Source organism: Dichomitus squalens, assembly GCF_000275845.1.
Source record: "Dichomitus squalens LYAD-421 SS1 unplaced genomic scaffold DICSQscaffold_42, whole genome shotgun sequence".
Taxonomy (NCBI): domain Eukaryota; kingdom Fungi; phylum Basidiomycota; class Agaricomycetes; order Polyporales; family Polyporaceae; genus Dichomitus; species Dichomitus squalens.
The window spans coordinates 198,120-219,433 of NW_006766924.1; the positions used below are offsets into that span (position 1 = coordinate 198,120).

The 21,314-nt window shown below is 56.1% G+C and overlaps 6 protein-coding genes across 6 annotated transcripts; 5 read left to right on the plus strand and 1 right to left on the minus strand.

The window, feature by feature from the left end:
* The first annotated feature begins 48 nt into the window (after positions 1 to 48).
* Positions 49 to 1,816, plus strand: DICSQDRAFT_91068 (uncharacterized protein). The gene is made up of 8 exons (XM_007368990.1): positions 49 to 90; positions 174 to 293; positions 375 to 493; positions 554 to 579; positions 635 to 1,120; positions 1,180 to 1,244; positions 1,300 to 1,369; positions 1,419 to 1,816. The coding sequence occupies exons 2-8, from the start codon at positions 223 to 225 to the stop codon at positions 1,668 to 1,670; spliced, it is 1,089 nt and encodes a 362-aa protein (XP_007369052.1). The 5' UTR covers positions 49 to 90; positions 174 to 222; the 3' UTR covers positions 1,671 to 1,816.
* A 425-nt stretch (positions 1,817 to 2,241) lies between these two features.
* On the plus strand, positions 2,242 to 3,700 carry DICSQDRAFT_139587 (uncharacterized protein). The gene is made up of 4 exons (XM_007368991.1): positions 2,242 to 2,475; positions 2,534 to 2,929; positions 2,994 to 3,298; positions 3,357 to 3,700. The coding sequence occupies exons 1-3, from the start codon at positions 2,295 to 2,297 to the stop codon at positions 3,164 to 3,166; spliced, it is 750 nt and encodes a 249-aa protein (XP_007369053.1). The 5' UTR covers positions 2,242 to 2,294; the 3' UTR covers positions 3,167 to 3,298; positions 3,357 to 3,700.
* Positions 3,701 to 4,734: 1,034 nt separating this feature from the next.
* Positions 4,735 to 10,513, plus strand: DICSQDRAFT_139588 (uncharacterized protein). Its single transcript, XM_007368992.1, has 4 exons — positions 4,735 to 4,769; positions 4,828 to 6,577; positions 6,630 to 10,199; positions 10,257 to 10,513. Exons 2-3 carry the CDS (start codon positions 4,963 to 4,965, stop codon positions 10,160 to 10,162), a joined length of 5,148 nt encoding a protein of 1,715 aa, XP_007369054.1. The 5' UTR covers positions 4,735 to 4,769; positions 4,828 to 4,962; the 3' UTR covers positions 10,163 to 10,199; positions 10,257 to 10,513.
* A 434-nt stretch (positions 10,514 to 10,947) lies between these two features.
* Positions 10,948 to 13,009, plus strand: DICSQDRAFT_139589 (uncharacterized protein). Its single transcript, XM_007368993.1, has 4 exons — positions 10,948 to 11,373; positions 11,438 to 11,609; positions 11,683 to 11,770; positions 11,832 to 13,009. Exons 1-4 carry the CDS (start codon positions 11,289 to 11,291, stop codon positions 12,807 to 12,809), a joined length of 1,323 nt encoding a protein of 440 aa, XP_007369055.1. The 5' UTR covers positions 10,948 to 11,288; the 3' UTR covers positions 12,810 to 13,009.
* Positions 13,010 to 13,441: 432 nt separating this feature from the next.
* DICSQDRAFT_91079 (uncharacterized protein) lies at positions 13,442 to 19,873 on the plus strand. The gene is made up of 28 exons (XM_007368994.1): positions 13,442 to 13,752; positions 13,818 to 13,907; positions 13,969 to 13,983; positions 14,038 to 14,225; positions 14,293 to 14,446; positions 14,502 to 14,726; positions 14,787 to 14,857; positions 14,908 to 14,990; positions 15,041 to 15,244; positions 15,303 to 15,311; positions 15,374 to 15,648; positions 15,714 to 15,743; positions 15,801 to 15,817; positions 15,872 to 15,993; positions 16,058 to 16,136; positions 16,197 to 16,305; positions 16,368 to 16,596; positions 16,651 to 16,668; positions 16,733 to 16,830; positions 16,883 to 16,955; positions 17,008 to 17,027; positions 17,078 to 17,151; positions 17,214 to 17,913; positions 17,982 to 18,058; positions 18,151 to 18,170; positions 18,236 to 18,880; positions 18,944 to 19,282; positions 19,346 to 19,873. Exons 1-23 carry the CDS (start codon positions 13,638 to 13,640, stop codon positions 17,835 to 17,837), a joined length of 2,922 nt encoding a protein of 973 aa, XP_007369056.1. The 5' UTR covers positions 13,442 to 13,637; the 3' UTR covers positions 17,838 to 17,913; positions 17,982 to 18,058; positions 18,151 to 18,170; positions 18,236 to 18,880; positions 18,944 to 19,282; positions 19,346 to 19,873.
* A 159-nt stretch (positions 19,874 to 20,032) lies between these two features.
* DICSQDRAFT_110577 (DHS-like NAD/FAD-binding domain-containing protein) lies at positions 20,033 to 21,134 on the minus strand (the record flags this gene model as incomplete). Its single annotated transcript, XM_007368995.1, has 4 exons — positions 20,980 to 21,134; positions 20,793 to 20,917; positions 20,200 to 20,734; positions 20,033 to 20,134 (listed from the first exon to the last, which is right to left on the minus strand). Exons 2-4 carry the CDS (start codon positions 20,888 to 20,890, stop codon positions 20,033 to 20,035), a joined length of 735 nt encoding a protein of 244 aa, XP_007369057.1. The 5' UTR covers positions 20,891 to 20,917; positions 20,980 to 21,134.
* Between the last annotated feature and the right edge of the window lie 180 nt (positions 21,135 to 21,314).

The following is a 21,314-nucleotide window of genomic DNA, read 5'->3' on the forward strand; positions in this document are numbered from 1 at the left end:
TAGCCTCTCATGTTGTTGACCACCACAGATTGAAGATAGCGATAGTGTATAAAAACGTTTGTACATCTAAGCAGTGTGGTCTAGTGATTGGTAGGGATACCGTTCAATTGATACCGCCGGAAAGAGGCGCTTTACTAGAAGAACGAGAATACTAATTTCTCTCCGTCCTGCAGACGCAGCCTTTGGGACCGCGCTTTGCAGGAGCAACATCCGACGGCTACGATGACGACCCCGGAGATCAAGTTGGTTGATAAACTCACCATAACCTTCTTAGTGGACAATACAATTGAATGGTCAGTCTACCAGTGCTGATATATCTCGCGTTGAAACATTCCTCACCTGCATGTGCATATATGCGCCTTTTACTTCATTAGGATGACGAAGCTCCCTCCTGGATTCGTACATGAGGTCGCCCAGCAGCTGGCACACACCGACGTTCCACATGATCCTCGGACAGGAGTGCCCATTCTAGACCTCGAAAACTACTGTTGTGGTTTGTGCCCTTCATCTGGAGCAGCTCGGTCGATGTGTTGACAGCCTCACTTGCTTCCAGGAGTCCATGGCTTTTCAGCATTAATCGTAAGTTCCACCTACCTCAATTTGAGGAGGATGAACCGATCAACGACGCAAACAGCAAACCGAAGTGGACGGCTCAGAGCCTCACTACACACTCTTCGACACCGGCCCCGACTCACGCTCGCTAATCCGCAACATCGAGGCGCTCAAACCGCCGATAGAGCGCATCGAGCGCATCATTCTCTCTCACTGGCACTCGGACCACAGCGGCGGGATGCTCTCCTTCCTGCGCTATCGCAAGGCACACGTCCCGGCGGACGCCCCGCCCTGCGTCGTGGACCTACACCCCGATCGGCCTGTCGCGCGGGGGATCTCCCCGCACAATACGGGGAAGGTCATAGGGCGGCTTCCTCCCGACCCCGAGTTTGCGCAGATCGAGGAGCTGGGCGGGGTCGTGGAGAAGCATGCAGATGGACATACGGTGGCAGGGGGCACGGTCTGGGTAAGCGGGGAGATCCCCAGAGTGACGCATTTCGAGGGCGGTCTCCCCGGCGCCGTTCGTTGGTTTGAGAAGGATGGGAAGGGCGAGTGGGAGAAGGAGGAGGTGATATCTCCATTTAGTTCGCTGGATACGTGCTCACGCTCATTGGAGATACTTGCTAGGACATCATGGACGAGCGCTACGCTGCAATCGATGTCATTGGGCGAGGGCTCGTCATTTTCTCTGCGTGAGCGGACGAGTTGACTGGTGTCATAAATATCGGTACTCATGCTGTCTGTCAGCTGCTCTCATGCAGGCATCGTCAACGTCGTCAAGGACGCGGTCGACAGGTTCCCTCGTCCAATATACATGGTAAGCTCTCTGTCTCTATGATACTGCTTGCTTCTGATCATCGCGTCAGGTCATCGGAGGGCTACATCTTGCCGGTAACGACCTCACCGACCGCATCCCTCCCACCGTCGATTTCCTGTCTAACAAGCTGCGGCCGGCCCCGACGTACGTACTTCCGATGCACTGTTCGGGTTTCGTTGCAAAGGTTGCGCTGGAGGAGGCGTTTGGGGAAGGGTGCGTCCCTGCAGGCGTGGGACACAAAGTGGTCGTTGAGGGAAACCCCGAAGCAGAAGAAATGATGCACAGGGCAACGTACCAATGAGCCTCGCGAGTGACCAAACTCTTCATCGATCGCATGCACTTCACGATGAGTGTGATTTACATTCTCAGCGCAATGTGGCTCTGCAGTGTACATATGAGTAGCCATGGCCATCTCGATTACTTTCCCGAGCCCAAGCGGTAGCCCAGTTAAACCGCGTCATCGATATCCGAGTCAGTTGTGCCTCTTCATCTGCTTTCACGCTGTCGCTTTCGCCCCAATCGCCCTCGTGCGGCAGGTGGTCATCAGTGGTAATGGTGGCTCCGAGTGGTCCGACGACCCGTTCAAAGACGATAGAGTGGCTAAGCTATAATGGGGCTCATTTGCGTTGAAATTGGAATTCTAGTCAGCTAAGTAGTGATGAAGGTCATACGCCTAGGTTGGCGAACAACTGCGACTTGTCGGACAACTGCACTGGCACGCGGAGTCAATGATGTTTACCAATATTTGGAGGTGCGTCGGGTTCCCACGCCCCGGGGCGGGCCGTTGGTAATTTGCCGAGTCGGGATCGACTCTGCGTCAGCGACTTTATAGGACCGGCAGCCCGAGGCGCGCATCCAGCTGTGCTTACAGACCGTCAACGGTTTGCCTTCCGTCGCGTCTTTTCTCCTCCTGCCTGCTCCTACAATGTTTCGGACACTCGCCACGGCGTCGTTGAGGCCTTCTCTGCATACCTCTTTGCGTCCTGCTGCTTCGGCGCGCCCTGCTCGTCTTCGCGCTGTGCTGGGGGCCTCTGCAGTGGCGACATCTTATTTCATCTGGAATGCCTGGTATGGGCAGGGTATAGCGTTGGACGCGCCCGCTTCTTGTACGTTCGCGTTTGTTACCTTCTGTGCGCTGTAGGCTGAACGCGGCTCCTGCGTCAGCGTCCAAGCAGGTTTCACTAACACCCAAGTCTTCCACCTCGCCTGAAGCAATCTCCCGCTCACCCTCCACAGCCCCTGAGCACGAGCCGTCAATACCTCCGAATTCACCTTCCCCAAGCGGAGCGACCCCGCATAAGGAGCAGCCGCCAACTGAGGGCGAGACGGAGGAGAGTTCCGGCTCCGGCCAGGGGGGCGCGTTCAACCCCGAGACGGGTGAGATTAACTGGGACTGCCCGTGTCTGGGCGGGATGGCGCACGGGCCGTGTGGGCTTCAGTTCCGCGAGGCGTTCTCGTGCTTCGTGTTCTCTGAGGCGGAGCCCAAGGGCATCGACTGCGTGGAGAAGTTCAAGGCCATGCAGGAGTGCTTCAGGGAGCATCCTGATGTGTATGGTGAGGGTACGTGAGTTGAACAGCGCAATCCTGGAACTTTGTCGCTGACGGTGTGCTGGGCCTGGCGTAGACATCATGGCCGACGACGAGGACGAGGAAGGGTTCTCCCAGGACACACCGTCCTCCCCTGACGTTGCTGACGGGGCGAAGGTGTCGACGGACGAATCTTCGGAGCGTTCAGGACTTGCCTCTCACCCCGCGGCGGAGCAGAAGAGCAGTCCCCGAAGCGCTGCTTCACACTAGATGTCCGACATAAAAGTACCCATCTTCCATATTGTCATTAATACCTTATCACATCGTAGACTACACCACTCGCTACATTCCTCCGCCCGGCTCATTGCCTCCGACCACAATTGTTCCCATCGGTCTACGAAGGTAGGTATCACTGATCTGCCTGCACTACATGACATGCGACTCTTGGACTGCGACACAGGGTATCTTCTGAAGCAGACCTACGGTTTATCACAAGTACGTGAGGGCTGCAATGCAGGTGCTCCGCGACTGGACGAACTACAAACCGATGATGGTCTGCCTCTTCGTCACCGCGCCGAGACGCCGCGGCCCAGTGGGACGAGAGCGCTGCGCGGGTCCCGGCCTGCTTGCTCTTAGGGTCTCTCCTCCGCTATGAACAGCCTTCTTGACATCTGGTATGCGCCTACCACATCAGCTATTGCAGCAGGTTCAGTTGGGTCAGTCGGAATGTCTATATGACGTTGCTAGCGTTCAGTTGCGAGATTTGCGAACGTAGACACCTCGTGTCAACAGCACTAGAAGCTGCAAAGCTCTGTTCAATGTATTGAGCACGTCAACTGCCTGCATCTTGTACAAGAATACATCCTTCATCATGAGTTGAACCATATGCTTCGTATAGGTGCATGAATTGTCGGGCAGAGTTGCCTCGTGCCTAGACGTATGGGTGTAACATAACTTACACCCCCACCACAGAGGTCAGCCAGTGCGGGTGTAACACCGATACGTCTGGACACGAGACAGCGGCAGAGGGCCTACGAGCCTTGTATCGTCCCGTCTCGATGTGGCCTACATCATCATTCTGGATGTCTAGCCAAAGAAACCTGCGATCTTTGCGGTTAGAGGGTGGACTGTCAAGCGACCAGCGGGCGGTGCTCGTCCGTGGACATCTACTTGACAGTATGAACTACGTCGATCGTTCGAAACGAGAATTACACGGGATAGCTCGTGAGCAAGGTTGTACTGTAGACATCTCTTTGCGAGGTGACTTCGACCAAAGCGGCATGAAGAGATGAGGTGTTAGACGTAGCAAGCATAAGGCCAACATACCGCAACAATACCCATCCCTGTCGGAAACTCACGTTAGTACTCGGAATTTCCTCTTCCCGCGCACAAGTCAGCAGACACTGCGGGACGCTGGAGAACCCACATACCACTCAACCGCAATGCACAAATATGAGAGTGATGGGCATCGATTCTACCACAATGAATGCGGCGCTGCCAGAAGCTCTCGGATACCGATCCGAGACGGAATTTTGACCCAATGGCATAAACCAGGGGGTCAGGTTCTCTGAAGGCCTGTCAGTGTCACCTGCCACGGGGCTTTCGACAGGAACTCTAAGCGATACAGCTGATAACATGGCAGAGAGGGTCTTTGAGAATATTTCGGCCTATATGTAGGTTTGCTTTATTCTCGGCACGAAGGAGTAGGTATGTAGAACACGACCAAGGCGGATAGGCGGCGTTAATTATCCAGACGCTCGGGACAAGGGGGAGACTACCGAGAGACCAAACTCAGATGATTACTCCTCGGTAACTTCTACCGTTTTGGTTCCTCGTCCCTACTTCTACCACTATCATCTCTATGTTTTGCTTGGTACGTCTTATTCTATCCGGAGCGCTATGAAACGTGTCTGACAATGCTTCTGGGCCAGCGCTGCTGCTGGACAAGCTAATTTACTCAAGGTCCGGCTCAGGCATCCGCTGCCACGCACGCCCTCACACAGCATTCTTACAGACTCCGAGGTGCATTCCGAACCCCATTCTGCTGCACCTGAGCCGGCTGGACCATGGACCACTCAACTGCTGCTGAGCAGCGAGCCACTGCCGTCGCCAAGCTCAAGCGCGCCGCCTCATTACCCCGCATGCAAAATGGTCGCAGGCCCCCCATGCACGTCGAAGCCGTCAGCGAAGGAGAGCGCTCACAAGGAGAGGAGAGGGGAGTGGGAGAGGACCAGGAGGAGGTCGAGAGGGGTCGGAATGGGAGGGTGTCGCAGGTTAACGGTGCCGGGGAGGAGCCTGGTGGGAGGGATGTCGAGTCGGGAGCAACGGTTGAAGCTGAAGCTACAGGGAGTGCGTTGGAGACTGAGGAGCCCAGGAACGAGGAGGCAGATGGCGAGGAAGGGGAGGGCGGACAGAACGACCCTGCCAACACTGGAGAGTCGGTCAAGCCAGCCCGGAAACGACGCTCAAGGTCCCGGACAAGATCAAGAGGTTCCAAGGACATGAAGGGCAAGGGCTTCGCTAAGCCATCCCCGCCCTTCAGCTCCGCCAGCCATACCAACGAGTCTTCAGCAGATGAGTACTATACCTCAGGCCCTGGGGAAGACCCGCCCCCGTCCCCCCCTCTCATATCGCCTATACCCTCTCATCTTGCTGGCTTCCCTGCCTCTCGCTTTCTACGGTCACCAATCACCCCCGTCGCTCCTTTGTTTTACCCTGGGACTACGCCGTCGACGCCTCTGCCCTCCCTCGATGACATCCAGAAGAGCGTGGGCGCGGGGCTATTCCGGTCCAACAGCGCAGGAGCTGCGCGCGCCATGGCTTTGTCCAAACTCACGAGAGGCGCAGAGCCTGTTGACTTCACCTCCATTTCGGGAGCTTCGCCGACGTCAACGGCTAAACTGGCGAGGAACAACACAGTTGCAGGTGGGGAGCGGATGGCCGCGCGACGGATGTTGCTCAATCGATTGGGCAATCGCCTCAACAACCAGACAGACGGGGAGCAAACCAGTGGTGGTGAGGAGGCGCCGCCCCCGCCTCCGACAGCGGCGAAGAAACGGAGACGGCGGTCTCATAGGCGTAGCTCTTCACGCGCATCGACCGTGGTCGACGACCGAGAGGAGCGCGAGCCTCCTTCTACGACTCCCAATACGCCCATCGTGCCCCCATCGCCCCTCCTGCCGTTCCTTCGCAATACCCCAGAACCCCCGCGCTCAGCTTCTCGAGCGAATGGCGAGGCGGAGCTACCGTCGCCTAGGCCACTTCCCAGCCCAAATCTACCATATAACTACGAAGCGCTGTTGGGCCATCGTGGGGTCGTCATCGAGGACGAGGATGACCTCCCAGATCGCATCTCTCCTACTCGGCCACCTAATCTGCCTACGACTCCTGCACGTAACCACCGCCCGCTTGCTGGCCCTCGTCTCCCTCATACGTCTGATGCTCCGTCAAATGCGTCCACTGACTCTGCGGGAGTGGCAGTGCCGATGTTCATGTCACACAACGCGACCTTCCGACAGGACCTCTTCCCCGCGAGTCCATTCCAGACACCTATCAGAGAACCCGTCTACCCGGACGAGGATGAGGTGCCCTATCAGCAGGAGCAGCGGAGCAGGAGTAGGTTGGCGACTGCGACGAATGCCTTTGAGCGCGATAGTGAGATCAGTTGGGTTGCAGATCCCCGTGAGTTCTCTCATTTCAATTCGCTTCATACGCGTCTCATGAAGATGCATAGTGATTGAACGTCCGCTCGTCGACGATGAGGATGAGGACGAGGATGAGGACGAAGACGAAGACGAAGACGAGGAAGAGAACGAGGAGGAAGAGGAAGCTGTCGAGCCCGGCCCAGAAGAGGAAGCGGACGAATCCTTCGGAGACAACGTCGGACAGAGGTCTTCTCAGGAGTTCTCGCCTGAGCCAGAGCGGCCATCTGCTCCAAAACCGCTGATAGTCGATGTCGAGACGTCTCCCGAAACGACTCCGGCTCACATTCCTCCCTCACCTGCTTCCCTTACTGCTCTGTCCGCGGCGGCCGAACAGCAGCATGCCGGTACCCAACCATCACCCCAGACATACCCAATGCGGTTGTCGGTTGCTCGTTCGCCCTCCGCTGCGGCGGAGGATACGGACTACGATGAACCTAGAGCGGAGCACGCGCAGAAGCGTCAGGGCGAAGGGACTTGGCAGAAGGTCAAGAATACGTTCACGCGCACCGGATCCAATGGTGGCCGCCGTTCCCGTACAAATAGCCTCAGCACGCGGGAACGGAGGTACAATACCGATTCCAGTGTCAGTCGCGAGAGCGGTGCGAGCCTCAAGCTCGACCGTGATCCGTCTGTGGGCGGTGTCTTCGCGATGCAGCAGGCGCAGCCGCCCATTGAGCTATCCGCGTCAACGTCTGCCTCTGCGTCTATTCTCTCCCTCGCTCCGCAGTCCGCGCCCCCTGGAGGCGTGTCGCCCGTCCCGCCGGCGTCTTCTGCCGACTTGCTCAAGTACGCGGACTCGAAGCTATTCCCATTCCCGGCGCTCAAGCAGCTAGAGGAACAACGGCGCGCGCGAGGCATCACGCCGTCATCCTCTTCTCCTGATGTGGTTTCGTCGGCGAACGGGTTTCCCTTTCCTCTCGAGCACATTCCCAGCTCTGCGAGTTCCTCGGGTGCTACTACCAAAGTCGCAGATGGTGGCCGGGAACGCAAGTTGTCCCATCAGGCGTCCGACAGCCGTCTGTGGTCCAAATTCTCACAGCCTACTGGCCCGACACTGTCTACGACATCGCCAACGGACTACTTCAGCACGCCTCCGCCACCTGTCATCTCTCCCACGACGAGCAACTCCGGTTCCGGCAAACTACCGATGAATAGGGACGGCGTCAGGAAGTGGCTCAGCAAGTTTAAGTCCCAACCGTCCACTCCTCCAGCACCGAGTGGGCCGTTGTCGCCTCAGATCGACTCCCGCCCGCGCATTGGTCAGAAACCATCTCTTTCGGACTTGCTCATGCAGCGGAAAGAAAGCGAGCTCACCGCGCAAAGCTGGGATGATGTGAACAGCGACAAGTCGCGGACGCCGACGAACGTCACGAGTGCTCAGAGACTCGGAACGCCCAAGGAGACGACACACACTTTGGACACCTCTTTAGATACGCAGCCTCGTACAGACGCGGACATGAACCTGTTGTCCAGTGGAGCACCATCGCCGGCATACCTCCTGTCAGACTACTCTTCCTTAGGGTTCCCATCCCCACCTGACCCCCCTTCTTCTACCACGCCGGATCCTCAATCTTCGCTGGATGACTTTCCCACGCGGTCCACGTCGGAGTCGTTTTCGTCCACGATGTCGTCTTCGCACCATTCGCCTGATCCTGTACCCAACGATCCAACTGCTGGCGCGATCATCATGGAGCGGCTCGACGAAGTGCTCGGGCGCGGTTCCAAGAGCTCGCTCTGGCCCTCTGCAATTGACGATCCGCCGCGAAAGCTTATCTTGTCTTCGCCAGTCCTGCAGGTCGCGAACGCGAACACGGTCAAGGATCGCTTCCTCTTCCTCTTCAATGATATCCTCATCATCGCCAAGCCTATCCTGCAGGACACTGACGCACTCTTGGACGCGACGAAGCCAAGCCCATTGGACAGGAAGTACATCGTGAAGAGCGTCGTCCAGCTTCGGGAGCTGAGATTCAGCGGAGACCGGGACGACCCGCGCGCGAAGACATCGGCAACTTCCAATCCCATGCGGCATCCTGCAATCCTGAGCTTCGTCGACCAGTTTGCGAAGGATCCCGAACATGCCGTCTCAATGCTGCTGGGGAAGCCGAGCATGAGAGATGACGTCGCGCTTGGCCAGCTCCTCTTCCGTGCGACGGACTTGGACCGGGCGCGCCTTGGGGAATACCTCTCACGGCGGTCATCCAAGGTCGCGCTGAAGTCTTTCGCTGACAGCTTCGGGCTTACCGGGCTTCGCATTGACAAGGCGCTCCGCGTGTTCCTCCAGGCCATCCACGTCCCGTCGCGGACGACGGCAGGACACTCTAGTCCTCTCGAATACTTGCTCGATTCGTTCGCGAGCAGGTGGTATGAGGCGAACGCTGCGATAGTCACCTATGACAAGGACCTCGCCGTCCGGCTTGTACGTGCGATTGTGCAGCTCAACGAGGTTATGCACGGCGCCATCGCGTCAGAGCCTGGTATCACTGGGTACCCCAAACGGAACGTGATCACGCGTGACTTCATTGAGGCTTTCAGGCGGTTCGACCCCCGCGGCCTTGTCTCGGACGACCTACTGGATAAGATTTACGCCTCCATCCGGAAGGAAAAGCTCTACCAAGCTCGTCATCCGTCCAGCATAGCAAGCCAGCCTCACATCGTCATCAACATCAAGCGTCCCCTCCCCCCTCGCCTCACCTATCGCATCCAGTCCGAACCTGTCATTTTGCGCATACCACAGCCCGACCCTCAGCTCAGCATTCAGCTCTATGGACAGGACTTGGTCTTTGAGCCGCCTGTACTTTCCTTTGCGAAGTCCTCAGAGGTCTCTTTCCGCGTCACGGGCACTGCGCTGGGAAAAAAGACCATCATCATGTGGCGGTCGGGCCCGAATGCTCTGGCATACTCAGGACTACCGCTCAGCAGCCCTGTCGTCATCGAGCGGTCGTTCATGCGCAATACCTTCCAGGTGGCCTTCTTGAACCATACAGGTCTCAAGCGGAGGTACATGTTCAGCGTGGATGACTCCTTAGTCCGGCACCAGTGGACGGTCTCAATCAAGCGTCAGATCGAGATTGCTTCGAACACGCCCCCTTCTCCTTCGACGAGTCGCGCTGCTGAAGCCCTGGCTTTCAAAGTTCTTCAGGACACTTTGATAACCTTGGAAGATCCCACTGTGACTTTCTCAGGTCCTTACCCTTCTGCCGTCGACCAAGCCTTGGCGCGTCTGAACACCAACGGCAGCCGGAGTCGGAGCGGGAGCGTTAACAGCGCATTCGGGCGCCCCGTTGCGCGTCGCCTCGCACCCGCCGCGCACGTCCGCTCCAAGTCTCGCAGCCAACTCTACCGGCAGAACGGGGCAGGCAGGTTGGAATCAGAGTTGGACGATGAGGACGAGCCTCGCTTGCTGGACAGCTCCCCGTCGCAGCGGCTAGAAGGGCGCTTGTGGAGCGGACACGACCTGGAGGTGGTTTGCCGACAGAACAGCTCAATACCTTCCGTGCTGGCGTATCTGCAGGTTGGGCTGGGTCAGAATGGGTATATACATGGCAATGGGACTGCTTCATGACAATGGCGTGGTGGCGTTCGACTCTCAGTTTTATCTCGTAAGTGCTTCTTGTGCCCTTGGACGTGTGGGCCGGCTCTGACCTTTCGCTCTGCAGATCGTTAATTGCTGCTGTGGATGCATGTTACTGCTCTGTGTACTATTCTCCTGTCTCTTTGGCAGTTCCTCTATCACCCCTCATGGATCCCTCTGCTCGTCGTCACGCCTACCAGCCATCATCTTTTAGCTAGAACTAACACTCGCTCGATTGTCCTGTTAATGTTATGTATGCGCAACGCTCAGTATGGAGTCCCGTACTATTGTTTTCATTATCGCTAATACGCTCCTTTCGACATACAATGTACTGAAAGTCCACTCGTCTACATCATACGGATATAGATACGTCTTAGTGTGTACTGCGTTGTCTTGTGCCGTGGTAAGACATGGTAACCCAGGACACATCTATGGGTCGACCATTCGGTCTATAAGTCATGACGAGTATGTACATGCTTATTGACCCTTATCGCCGAACAGGAGCTAATAGGCTCCTGGGGATATGCTCACGTTTGTTGCGATCAACTCGGGACAGGGCAGTCACAGCCACCAGGCACCAAGACCTTTTCGGCCGGAGATCCTCCTGACAGGCTGCAACCTTGTCCCCCACTTTCATGAGCGTTCGTGACTTCAACCTTTCTAAGGCTACGTCTCGTATGTTCGTAGCTATGACATGCGCAGAAACTGACATCTGGCCCCCGCGTCTTCGGAAGTTTGTCCAGATTATGCCCTCGTCGCACGATAACCGCGGCACCCCGCAGTGTGCTGTGCCTGGCTGATGCCACTATGCCTCTAGACTCCTTTCGCCGACGGAATAGAACTGGAGATCCGGCCTCCTCATTGGTGAAGAACGGGCGGGGCGCCGATTCAAACCTGCTGGCGAAAGACTCTACTCACGCAGTCGGAGCCGATGACACGCCGCGGCCTCCGCCCAGTTACAGTAATCCAATCCATTCCTCGCAAATACACAGACGCGCGGGCCCTCGGCGCACATACAAAACCGATCCCCACGCACAGTCAAGATGCGTCTTGCCCGTTTCCACACTCCTTTCTCCCACTGTCTCTCGCACTTCGCTTTCTCGTCGCGTCGTGAAGGATGGCCGTGAAATTTGGGGGCAAATTTGGGGCGATGGTGGGGGCGACCATGGTAGCACTGAAGCTAAAGGATAGTTATGACGAATGTGTGTACCGTCCGCTTCCCACACTGTTTGTCTAGGGCTCACCTCAAGGATCCACGACTAACAGACTCGTCGCTCCCCAATGAGGAGGAGGGGCTCGGTCATGGGCCCGTGGCCCTGAGGACAGCGAACCTCGACGAGGACGCCCCAGACGGCGCGTCGCTCCTCGACACCACTCTCCCCAGCGGCCGTTCGAAGCGGCAGCACAGGGCGGACTGTTGCGTCTGCTGCGGTTTGCGGTATGTCGGACATCATCCGGACTACGGGATATCATCTCATCTTCGCGACATCGTTGCATTTTCATCGATGCAGATGCGGGCTGTTCTGGAAGGCGTTCGGCATTGTTTGCTTGCTCTTCCTTGGATGGCAGGCGATCAGATTAGTCATTTGGGCTGCCAAGGTATGAACAACATGTTCACTTGCGAAGTACAGTCGCACTTGTCTGACTCAAGTCCCGTTAGCCCAAGGAGACGGGTCTAGAGGGTATGCCCGAGTTCAGCACTTCTCTGGGCTGTATGGACGCACCAAAGCTGTACAAGGGGGGCAAGTTCGACGTCACCATTCCTGTCGGGGTGAACCAGAACAAGGGCGACCACTCAATGGACTTCCGTGGCGGTGCGGTCGGGACGATCGTCGTTGCGCAGGGCGAGGCGGATCTTCAGGAGGTCAAGTACGAGATTACTCTCAGGGGGAGCACAGAGGATCTTTTCGAGGGTGTCGTCCTCGACTACCCCACGCCGGAGGAGGTCGCACAGAACACGAAGAGCAGTCGCTTGCAACTCGCCGTGCCCGCTCCTGTCACCCCGCAGTGCGCGCGCTTCGACGTGACCGTATTCCTCCCGCCCGCTGTGAAGACGTTACACATCCAGACACATGCAACGACGCAGGTCAAGTTCGACCCCGACTCCAACTTTAACCTGAACACGCTCTTCGTGACGTTTTACAAGCTCAGCAAGCTGAATATGTTCCTGCCGATCGAGGGCATCCACGCGAACACGTTCATGTATCAGATGTCGGAGGGCTGGCTCGTCGGCGACGTGACGGTGGTCAACGATGCAACGCTCAACACCCAGCGCGGCGACGCGACGATGAACGTCCGCGTGCACCCCGCGCCCTCGAGCTCGGAGCCCCCTGCGCCGGTGAAGCTGCTCACGTCGACCGGCGCAGGCCGCGCAGACGTGTTCTTTGTGAACCACGCTGGGTTCCCGCATCGGCCGATCGACAGCACACACCACACTTCGATGAACGGCAAGGGCACGTACCTGACGTACAAGAAGGCGGGGTTCAACGGGACGGTGGACCTGACCGCGAAGTCGTTCACGGCAACGGGCCTGCTGAATGCGTTCAAGCAGGACGGCGACTTACCGTACGTTGGAAGCAGAGACGGCGGCGATAGGATGCTCATCAAGTCGCAGGGCTGGGTGGGGCTCTACTTCTGAACCACGGAAGCGATTGCTTATCGGTTTCACTTCTCCCGTTATCTCTCTCTTGTGTATTGGATGTCATCCTTTCTACTCTGTCCTTGTCACTCTCCTTGGCGGACGATGTTGTGTGCATCACTTATACTACCTACTATATTCTACAATTAACAAAGAGACCCATTCGCATCCAGCGAGATACCGCGGATGCTGCGTGACTGCTGCAATCCTCCGGGATGAAGTTCACGTGGTGCACGCGTCGTAAACGATGCCGTTGCGGATTCCACAAACTTTACACCTGGTGGACGCGTCCTTCAGCAAACACCAATCGGTGCGCTCGGGTGGATTGTTGTGCCCCACGCCCACGTCGATGACATCCGTGTGATTCGAATCTCATCGGCCAGGCTCAGTGACAAATTTGCGGCTTATTATGACGCAAGGGGGGAGAGGGGGTTCGAGCAAATCGGTTTCAACTCGCCACTCGCTCTGCTGCACCGCGTTCTCCCACACAGACGACGTCGCGCATATCTGCAACCCTCTGCCTTGCGAGCCGCACGCTGACCACAGACGAATATCAACCAAGAAGAGACTCAGCGTAGGACACGCAATACCTGCAGTGAGCCGCCCCGCGTCAACTAGAGCCCGAGCCCTTCTCCTCCCATCCATCACGTCGGAGGTACTGTCAGCTTCACGGAGTCCTGCACGTTGGACCGCCGTGGACCTACAACGCCATTCCTGTCGCGGCTAACCACGATACCTTCCCGCGAACCCTTGCTTGTCGGCACGCCGTCTGCGCAATTGGGAAAATCTGGTAAAAGACTCCTTGAGCGATAGGGCACCGACGACGAAATGCCGACCAGAAAGGCCTCATCGAACCCGCCGCGGGATCCGAACAATGCATCTGAGGACGAGACGGCCGGAGCGGGGCCTTCGGGACAGGGGAAGACGCAGAGAATCGCGAAAGGTAGGAAGCGTTCTCTACCCTGTTAAACATCCAGTGCTCGTTATTCATTGTTTCCGGTCCTACAGCATGCGACAGGTGCAGAAAGTCGAAGAGTAAATGCGAGCCGTCGCCGAACGAGGGCGAGCCGTGCAAGGCGTGCGCGGCACTTGAGACAGGCGAGTTTTCCAGTGACTTGTGTGCATATGGAGAGATCTCATATAGTCCGAGGGGCTGCAGAATGCACGTATACAGGTACGATAGCTTTACCTTTGTTGCCTAGGAGTCTATCTAACACTTTCGTCCCAGCCCCGAGCTTTCGGAGAGGCCCTCCCAAAGGGTACATCCAGGCTATGGAGCATCGTTTGCACCAGGTGGAGAGTGTGTTGGCTGCGATCATGTCGTCCACAGATCCGCGCGCGCAGTCCATTGTTGACGAGCTTAGCCAAGATGATCTCGCAGCGCACATCCTGGACACCGTGGATGCTGGCCCGTTTGTGCGCATTCGACTTCGAATTACGCATGTACGCTGTACCTGACTGGCGTGTGTTTGCTTTCGAACAGGGGAAGACTGGGCGCGAACAACGGTCGATCGACACGTCCAAAGACAACTTCTTTCGGTCGATCGTCACCGAGCAGCCAAAAGCGCTCAGCCATCGCTCTCGTCGCCAGTCTAGAGCAACGCGGGAAAACGTCATCGAGGCCGTAATTGCATCAGGTATACATAGAAAATCGTCTTCTCCCTCGACGTCATCGCTGAAGAGCGTACGGAGACCCTCAAATCCAGACCACTCGTCCCACGCTTGCGTGGCAAGACCGCCTTTCCACCAGACTTGCACGCGGCTCCTCCGCCTCAGAATCATTCAGCCCGGTGCCTGCTTCGCCCACTCCCGACAGTTCGGTCTACAGGCATACTCCAGAACCCCCAAGAAATAAGAGACGACTCGATGGCCAGCCGTCAGTCCAAACCCCGTCATTTGTGCCGCCATCACAGAGTGGTGCATTTGCGCGATATGTTGAGCTTTGGACATCGAGCTGACACACTATCCTTCTTGCAGCTGCTGACACTGAAGATTTGGCCGATTGCGCGGACGCTTTTGGAAACTTGTCGATTGACGAGAACAGAGAGGTGCAAGCTTTGACATTCGTCGAATCCGCAACGCTGAACTCTGTCGCTAGGTCCGCTACCACGGCAATTCTTCCGGACTGCAGCTACTTGCGCTGACTGAGCGAAGCGATGGCCGCAATGCCAAGGGAATCTGGTCCGTGCTCTCTATGGCTCCCGCTCTCAACTCTAAGCATACTCCTACAGGCGCTTCCCCATGGCCAAAGTCTGGCCGGGCGTCCGGTGGTCGAATGACCGCACTACAACGCCGCACGCCCAAACCGTCGAAGCTTCCATACATCTTCCACCTCCACAAGTCCAAGACCATCTCGTCGAGGTGTTCTTCGCCCACGTCAACCCCTGCATTCCCGTCCTAGATGAAGAGTCCTTCATGGCGCAGTATAAGGCTCAGTACGTGCTCAGTCTCTCCAGCATATTGACTACGATCGCTGAGCCTGCTATCCGTTAGAACATACGGGTGAGTCGGCGAGTCGCACGGAAAGGCTCATTTCCACGCTAACATTCCTGCCCGGGATGAAGTTACCCCGACGCGGAGGACGATCTGCGCCCGTCCGGGAGTGATGCCGAAGTCCGACCAGAACGGCCGCAGAGACTATCGAAGCTCCTGCTCCTCTCCATTTTCGCGTACGCGGCAAGTCATTTTGACCCTCAGGACACCCGGGCGGGCACCGTTAGTGACCCCGCTGCCGAGTACACCAAGCAAGCGAGGATGATCCTGGATACGATATATCAAGAGAGTCGTTCGTCGACTGTCCAGGCACTAGTGCTGCTGGGAATGCGCGAGTTTGGTGCTGGTACGTGTTGGTACGATGCAGATATGCTCTGCATGCTTATGATCATTCACCTTCACTGTTGTTAGGGAGCCTCGAAGAAGGATGGTTACACATTGGTGAGCGCTGTGGTCCGTTTCCTTGAACTGGTGGGGTTTAACCAGAGCTTCGTCTAGGCATGGCCATCCGAATGGCAGGTTTTTCACGATGCAATCGGAAGAAGGACCCATTCTGACAAGTGGAGCAGGCTCTCGACCTCGGTCTCAATCGCAATTCTGACAAGTGGATGCACAACGGCCGCGAGCTGTTCACCGAGAAGCAAAAGTCCGTTCGGAAACGGATATGGTGGGCATGCTGCCTTGCTGACAAGTGAGTTCTGAATTTGCGTACGAGTCAAGTCGGTTCCGGGTATCTAATCTCTGCTACGTGCTAGGTTCTCGGCGTTGTTCTTAGGCCGGCCGATCGCTATTCATGAGAGCGACTTCTCGACGCCGCTACTGGACATCCCACAGGTACGCGTGTCATCTATTCCGCCGGATCTCGCGCGGCTGCTTACAATGGGTGTACCACAGGATGATCTTAAGCGGACATGGCAACCATGTTCTTTGGACCCTCTCTACGGTCGCCTCTCGCCAATCCCCGCCATGTACACAAGCTATTTCCGTTACATATCGTCTCTATGTACGCCATACCTCAACATCTTGATTGGGTATAGTTAGGCTCATTTCTGACACTTCTGTTAGACATCATAACGGGCGAAGTTCTGGCAAAGATCTACCGCGTGTCTCGCGAGAACATTCTGCCCAGTCGTGCTGTACGAGAGCAGCTTCATCAACGCTTGTCCCAATGGTCGCTGGAACTCCCCGATCACTTGAACTATAGCACCAAGAGCAGCCGACCGTGTCCTCCCCCGCATGTGCTAGCGTTGCACATACAGTATTGGGCGACTATGCTATTGTTGCATCGACCATTGTGGGTGCTCCGCTCTTCTAGTATCTGATCTCGTCCTGACTCGGTTCTCCAAAGCATTCCTAACGGCTCAGAGTATGTTTGTGAATGAATGAATGTGACTAAGTTGCCTGACTGACACAATAAATGTTCCGACTAGCTTAGCGAAGGCCGGATCGCCTTCCCTCAATCCCGATCCAATCGCTTGGGAATCATTTGACCTTTGTCAAAGTGCTGCGAGTCAAATAGGATCCTTTGGTTCGTGCATTCACTAGTTGCTTCTGCGCGCGAGGCTCATAGTAAATCTTAGGCATGTTGTATCAAGAGAAATACGACATGAGATGGGGTCCGCCCTTCCTGTCCAATTGCTTACAAGCGGCTGGGTATGTCTTCAATTCTGCGGAGGTACCGTGTGTTACTCACAACCTCATTCAGGGTACTTTGCATTGTGACGTGTACGTACTTCGTACAATATTGTCGTTCGGGTTCCTGATCGATTTAGTAGTGAGGTTCAAGCCTATGGACACGCAAGCGAGTGTTGCCTTGCAGAAGTGCATTGCTGCGCTGAAGGGATTGGAGGTCCGTACAATCACAGCTACCTCAGAGTTAGTGTACGCTCATCAATGTATGCTTTGGAACAGCGGACATGGACAGTTGCGTATCGCGTGCGGGAGCTGCTTCAAAACGCCAAAGTCCACATCGATCAGACGTTCAGCACAGGCAACACAACAAGTTCGGCTTCACCAGATGCCCAGGATCAGAGTCTAACTCAAGTATCGCAAAACTCGGTGCGACAGAAACGTCCCGCGCAGATTGCCTTCGGAGAAGTGTCGTGGCCGCCGCCACCACCACCACCACCACCACGGGCATGGACTTTCGTCTCCACGCCCGGCAGTGTGCCGCTAGTCTCCTCCTACCAAGTGGGGACAGGCGGTGTTCACCCCTCTGCACAAACTGCGCACGCAATCCAGATGGGCGTACGCGACAACCATACATACGCCACCGGATACATTCCTGGGTACGACTCGTGGTGGCCTGTGCTCGACAGCCAGGCCGAAATCACAACCCCAGCGGCTCCCGTAGGGCAAGTTGAACAACATCCAGGTGGGGTTGCTGGTTCCGGGGTGATGCCACAGACTGGGGCTGCTGGACTGCCATCGCAAGAGTTCACATTCACCACACAGCACTTCACGCCTGAGTTCCTGCAGGCGATGCGCGATCCTATGCTGCACTTCCCGTCTGTGTTTGCTCATCAGGGGTTCTAGGTTGTAGGAGGCGGAGTGTCGGGTCGATCGGTACCGCTTGTTCCATCATTGCTACTCGTTGCTGTGATTTGCTTTGGTGCGCATGCTGTCCATCTTCTGCCTGGGTTCTCGCCGACCTGTTCATGTTTCCGGATTGCCGTGCAGCTGCCCTCAGAATGTGTCTGTACCTTCGTCTATACGCTCGTGTTTTGGAAATTATACGGCTTCCTCAATCTATGACAGTGAGACTTTCTTTCTCTTTGATTGCTACGCCTCATGACTGACTCGTTGGATTGGCCATATTTGTGCCCTCACGCCTGACGTCATGTTGCAGTAATGTGACTAGTCGGTCATGTACGTCCGAAGGGATCCGCAGGATCCGCAAGGCCAGGAAATGTACCTGATCCGCGTCGTGATAGACTTCCCAGCACCGCCTCACCTGAGGCTTGCTCCCTTGGTATAGTGGTGTCTTTGTGAGGCCTTCCATCCATTCGCCGCCGACTTTACAGCACTTTGTCCATTACTGCGTTTAGGTCGGGACGCCAGCATGATCGAGAGGGGACAGCCTAGCGCCTCAAGATGACTCACCGCCACACGTCTTCATTGCGTGTGCGACTCTTGGCGACTCGACATCGGACACTGGCGAATCACAGTGCGACAGCGCACCCGGCTGTCGCGGTGTTATCAACCTGATTTCGCGCTCGGGGATGAGCCTGGCCTTCATGGCGCTCGCTATTCCGCTGCAATTCTTAGATTTGAACCCAGCGAGGACCTCCGAAACCTACGCAAGTGATCGACTCGAGGGCGTCTACTACTGGCTTAGCTGGCACCGCACCGGTGACAGCGATCCAAGACGCCCTTGACTCATGCATAGGCACGTCCCGACTGACTATCGGCCGCTTGATAGGGTACTGGATGTAGGCCCACGGGTTATATAACGAGAAGGTGTGCGTTGCGGTGGCGCGCTGTAGGCTCCATACTATCCTATGCCTATGACTGTCCTCCCCATCGCACGCGCAGACATCCGTGTATCGCAAGTCCTCATGCGGATGGTGAAGGTCGGGGTCAGTACACGTGTCACGCTCCTTTCTGCTTTTTCCTGGAGTGCTAACACGGCATCACTCTAGTCAGACTCTCGTATATATTCCTCACCCCGGTCTCTATACGGAAGCCTGAGGACAAGTGCTACCCCTGCCGCACGCTCAGCGGACGCGACACAATCCGCTAATAACCCTACCCTCTCGCACGCCTACATGATCCTCACCGTTGTCCTCGTACTCATCGCCGTATCCGTGATTGTGGGCGTTGGTTGGGTGCGCATTCGTAATCGGGACAGTGTGACTCCCGTGTACCGCCAAATTGTAGAGCCAAAGATGTGGGAGGCGCAACTGGATCATGGTATCGGAAGAACTGCTGCCCAGGATCCGCATGGAGCCGAGTCCTCGAGAACATGGGGCAGGATTATGGTTCGTCCCGTGTCCAATTGCATCGTGATTGGCTCTTGACATCTTGAATGGGGGTCGGAACAGCCAGTCTCTGTCCAGACGTATTCTCATGCCAGCCTTGGGACCGACACCGGACATGATTCAATGCATCCCGCTTCCCCTTCGTCTGTCCGGCGCAGTTCCAGCAGGCGGCAAGTCTTTCAGCGGGGTCATAAGCCATCACCTAGCGGCTCCTGCGCGAGCCCCCGGCCGTTCAGGGATACCTCTGCGACAACGCGCGTTGCGGTTCTAGTCACTATGCCCGCTCCTAGACGAACAGTGCAGGAGGTGACGGGACGGTCTGCGTCGCCGCCGCCTCTATGTTTAGGGCTGATAGATCTTACTTGAGACAACGCGACATTTCACGACTTCGATGTATTTTTTACACTTCTCTCTAGCGAGTCATGCAGCAGCTGCCCGTATGGTATACGAAGGACTCCAAGCTCCCGCAGAGGGTATACTGCACACCGGATTCCTTCCAGACTGACAGATGGCAGTGGAAGCAGCCAGTACACATTCAACTCGTACCGGACATTCAGGTATTACGGCTCTCAACTCGACACTACAATTCACGCCACATTACGAACTCGGGATTCCATGCGATTCATGTATACCTAGTGATAGGAGTGAATTCTGACGGCGGCGTGCTACATCAAATACGCCGACCATATTAGCCTACGAGGTACAGCAGGCCATCCTTCGTCTTCCACGCACGTCATTTTGTCGGATTAATTAGTCTGCTCTCTCATCCTTCTCGCTTGGATCAAGATTGAATACTGCCACCTTGCCTCCGTGCCTTTGGACGCGGAAGGCGTATGTGGAGGCAGGCCTTACCTGTCAAGTAACACATGATGAGCACCATTGACTAGAAAGACCGCGATCAAGGAAGAAGTACATACCGTTGACGAAGTGCCGATGACCAGACACATATCGGCCTTGTAGACTATGCTGTTTATCTCATCAAGATGGTATGGCTTCTCGCCAAACCAGACTACGCCAGGTCGAGCAAGAGCGCCACATGCGGGACAGCGAGGAAGCTGCTCTTCAGGGATGTTGACCTCTTTGGACCCTGCGTCGTGGTAGTCCTGGAAAGACGCGTCTGCTGCGCCAAGGGCGGGGCAGAGAGGATCGGAGAGGTCCTCTTGTCGATAGTCACAACCGGTGCATTGCACGTCACATATCCGCCCGTGCATCTCCAATAAGGAATTGGGGAAGACAAGGGGAGGCCGGCGTCGATCTACCGTAATCGCAGTCTCGAATGTATCAGGCGCTAAGCGACTAGTAAGGGACTGCAGAGCATGAACGGACAGGCCATCGACGTTCTGTGTGACGAGGTGAAAAAATTTGGCTGCTGGAGCGACTTTCCGCAAGTATTGCGGGACAGAAAACTTAGCGAGTATCTCATGGGCGGCGTTAGGCTTAGCCTGCAGCGCGCTGGCATTGACGAGCGGAATCAGGGGGAGCCTCGAGTGTTGCAGTATAAGCCACTCACCTCGTCCTGCGATAGTGATAGAATTGCCAAACCAGAGACGGATTTTCTTGAAATGCTTCCGGAGTGGCTAGCGCAGTGGCGTCCAACGATCGCCACATGCCTCCTCCATCACGGAAAGTCGGGATCTTTGGAATGGTACGAGTTCATATTAACATGAGACAAACAGCAGAGGTGACAATTCTCCTACCTGACGCTGCAGATAAACCTGCTCCTGCTACAACGACGATGTGTTTGCATGTGCGGAGAGCTTCCCGGAAAGCAACGACTGTCTCGTCATTCAGAGTAGACTCAGGCGTGGGTTCCCGGTTGCTGTGGACTAGGTAGAAGCCGCTGAATTAGTGTGAGTCAACCTTCAGCCAAGAGTCATACCGTCATTCATCTTCAACTTAGGTTCAGGCGACGGTGGTTCGAGCAAACGATTTGGACCGTATGTGGAAAGCGTGCGTGAAATGTCTTGCGGACGCACGTGATAATAATCACCAATGGCGATAAGTACAAGCGCCGCCCATACTGTGTGGCGAA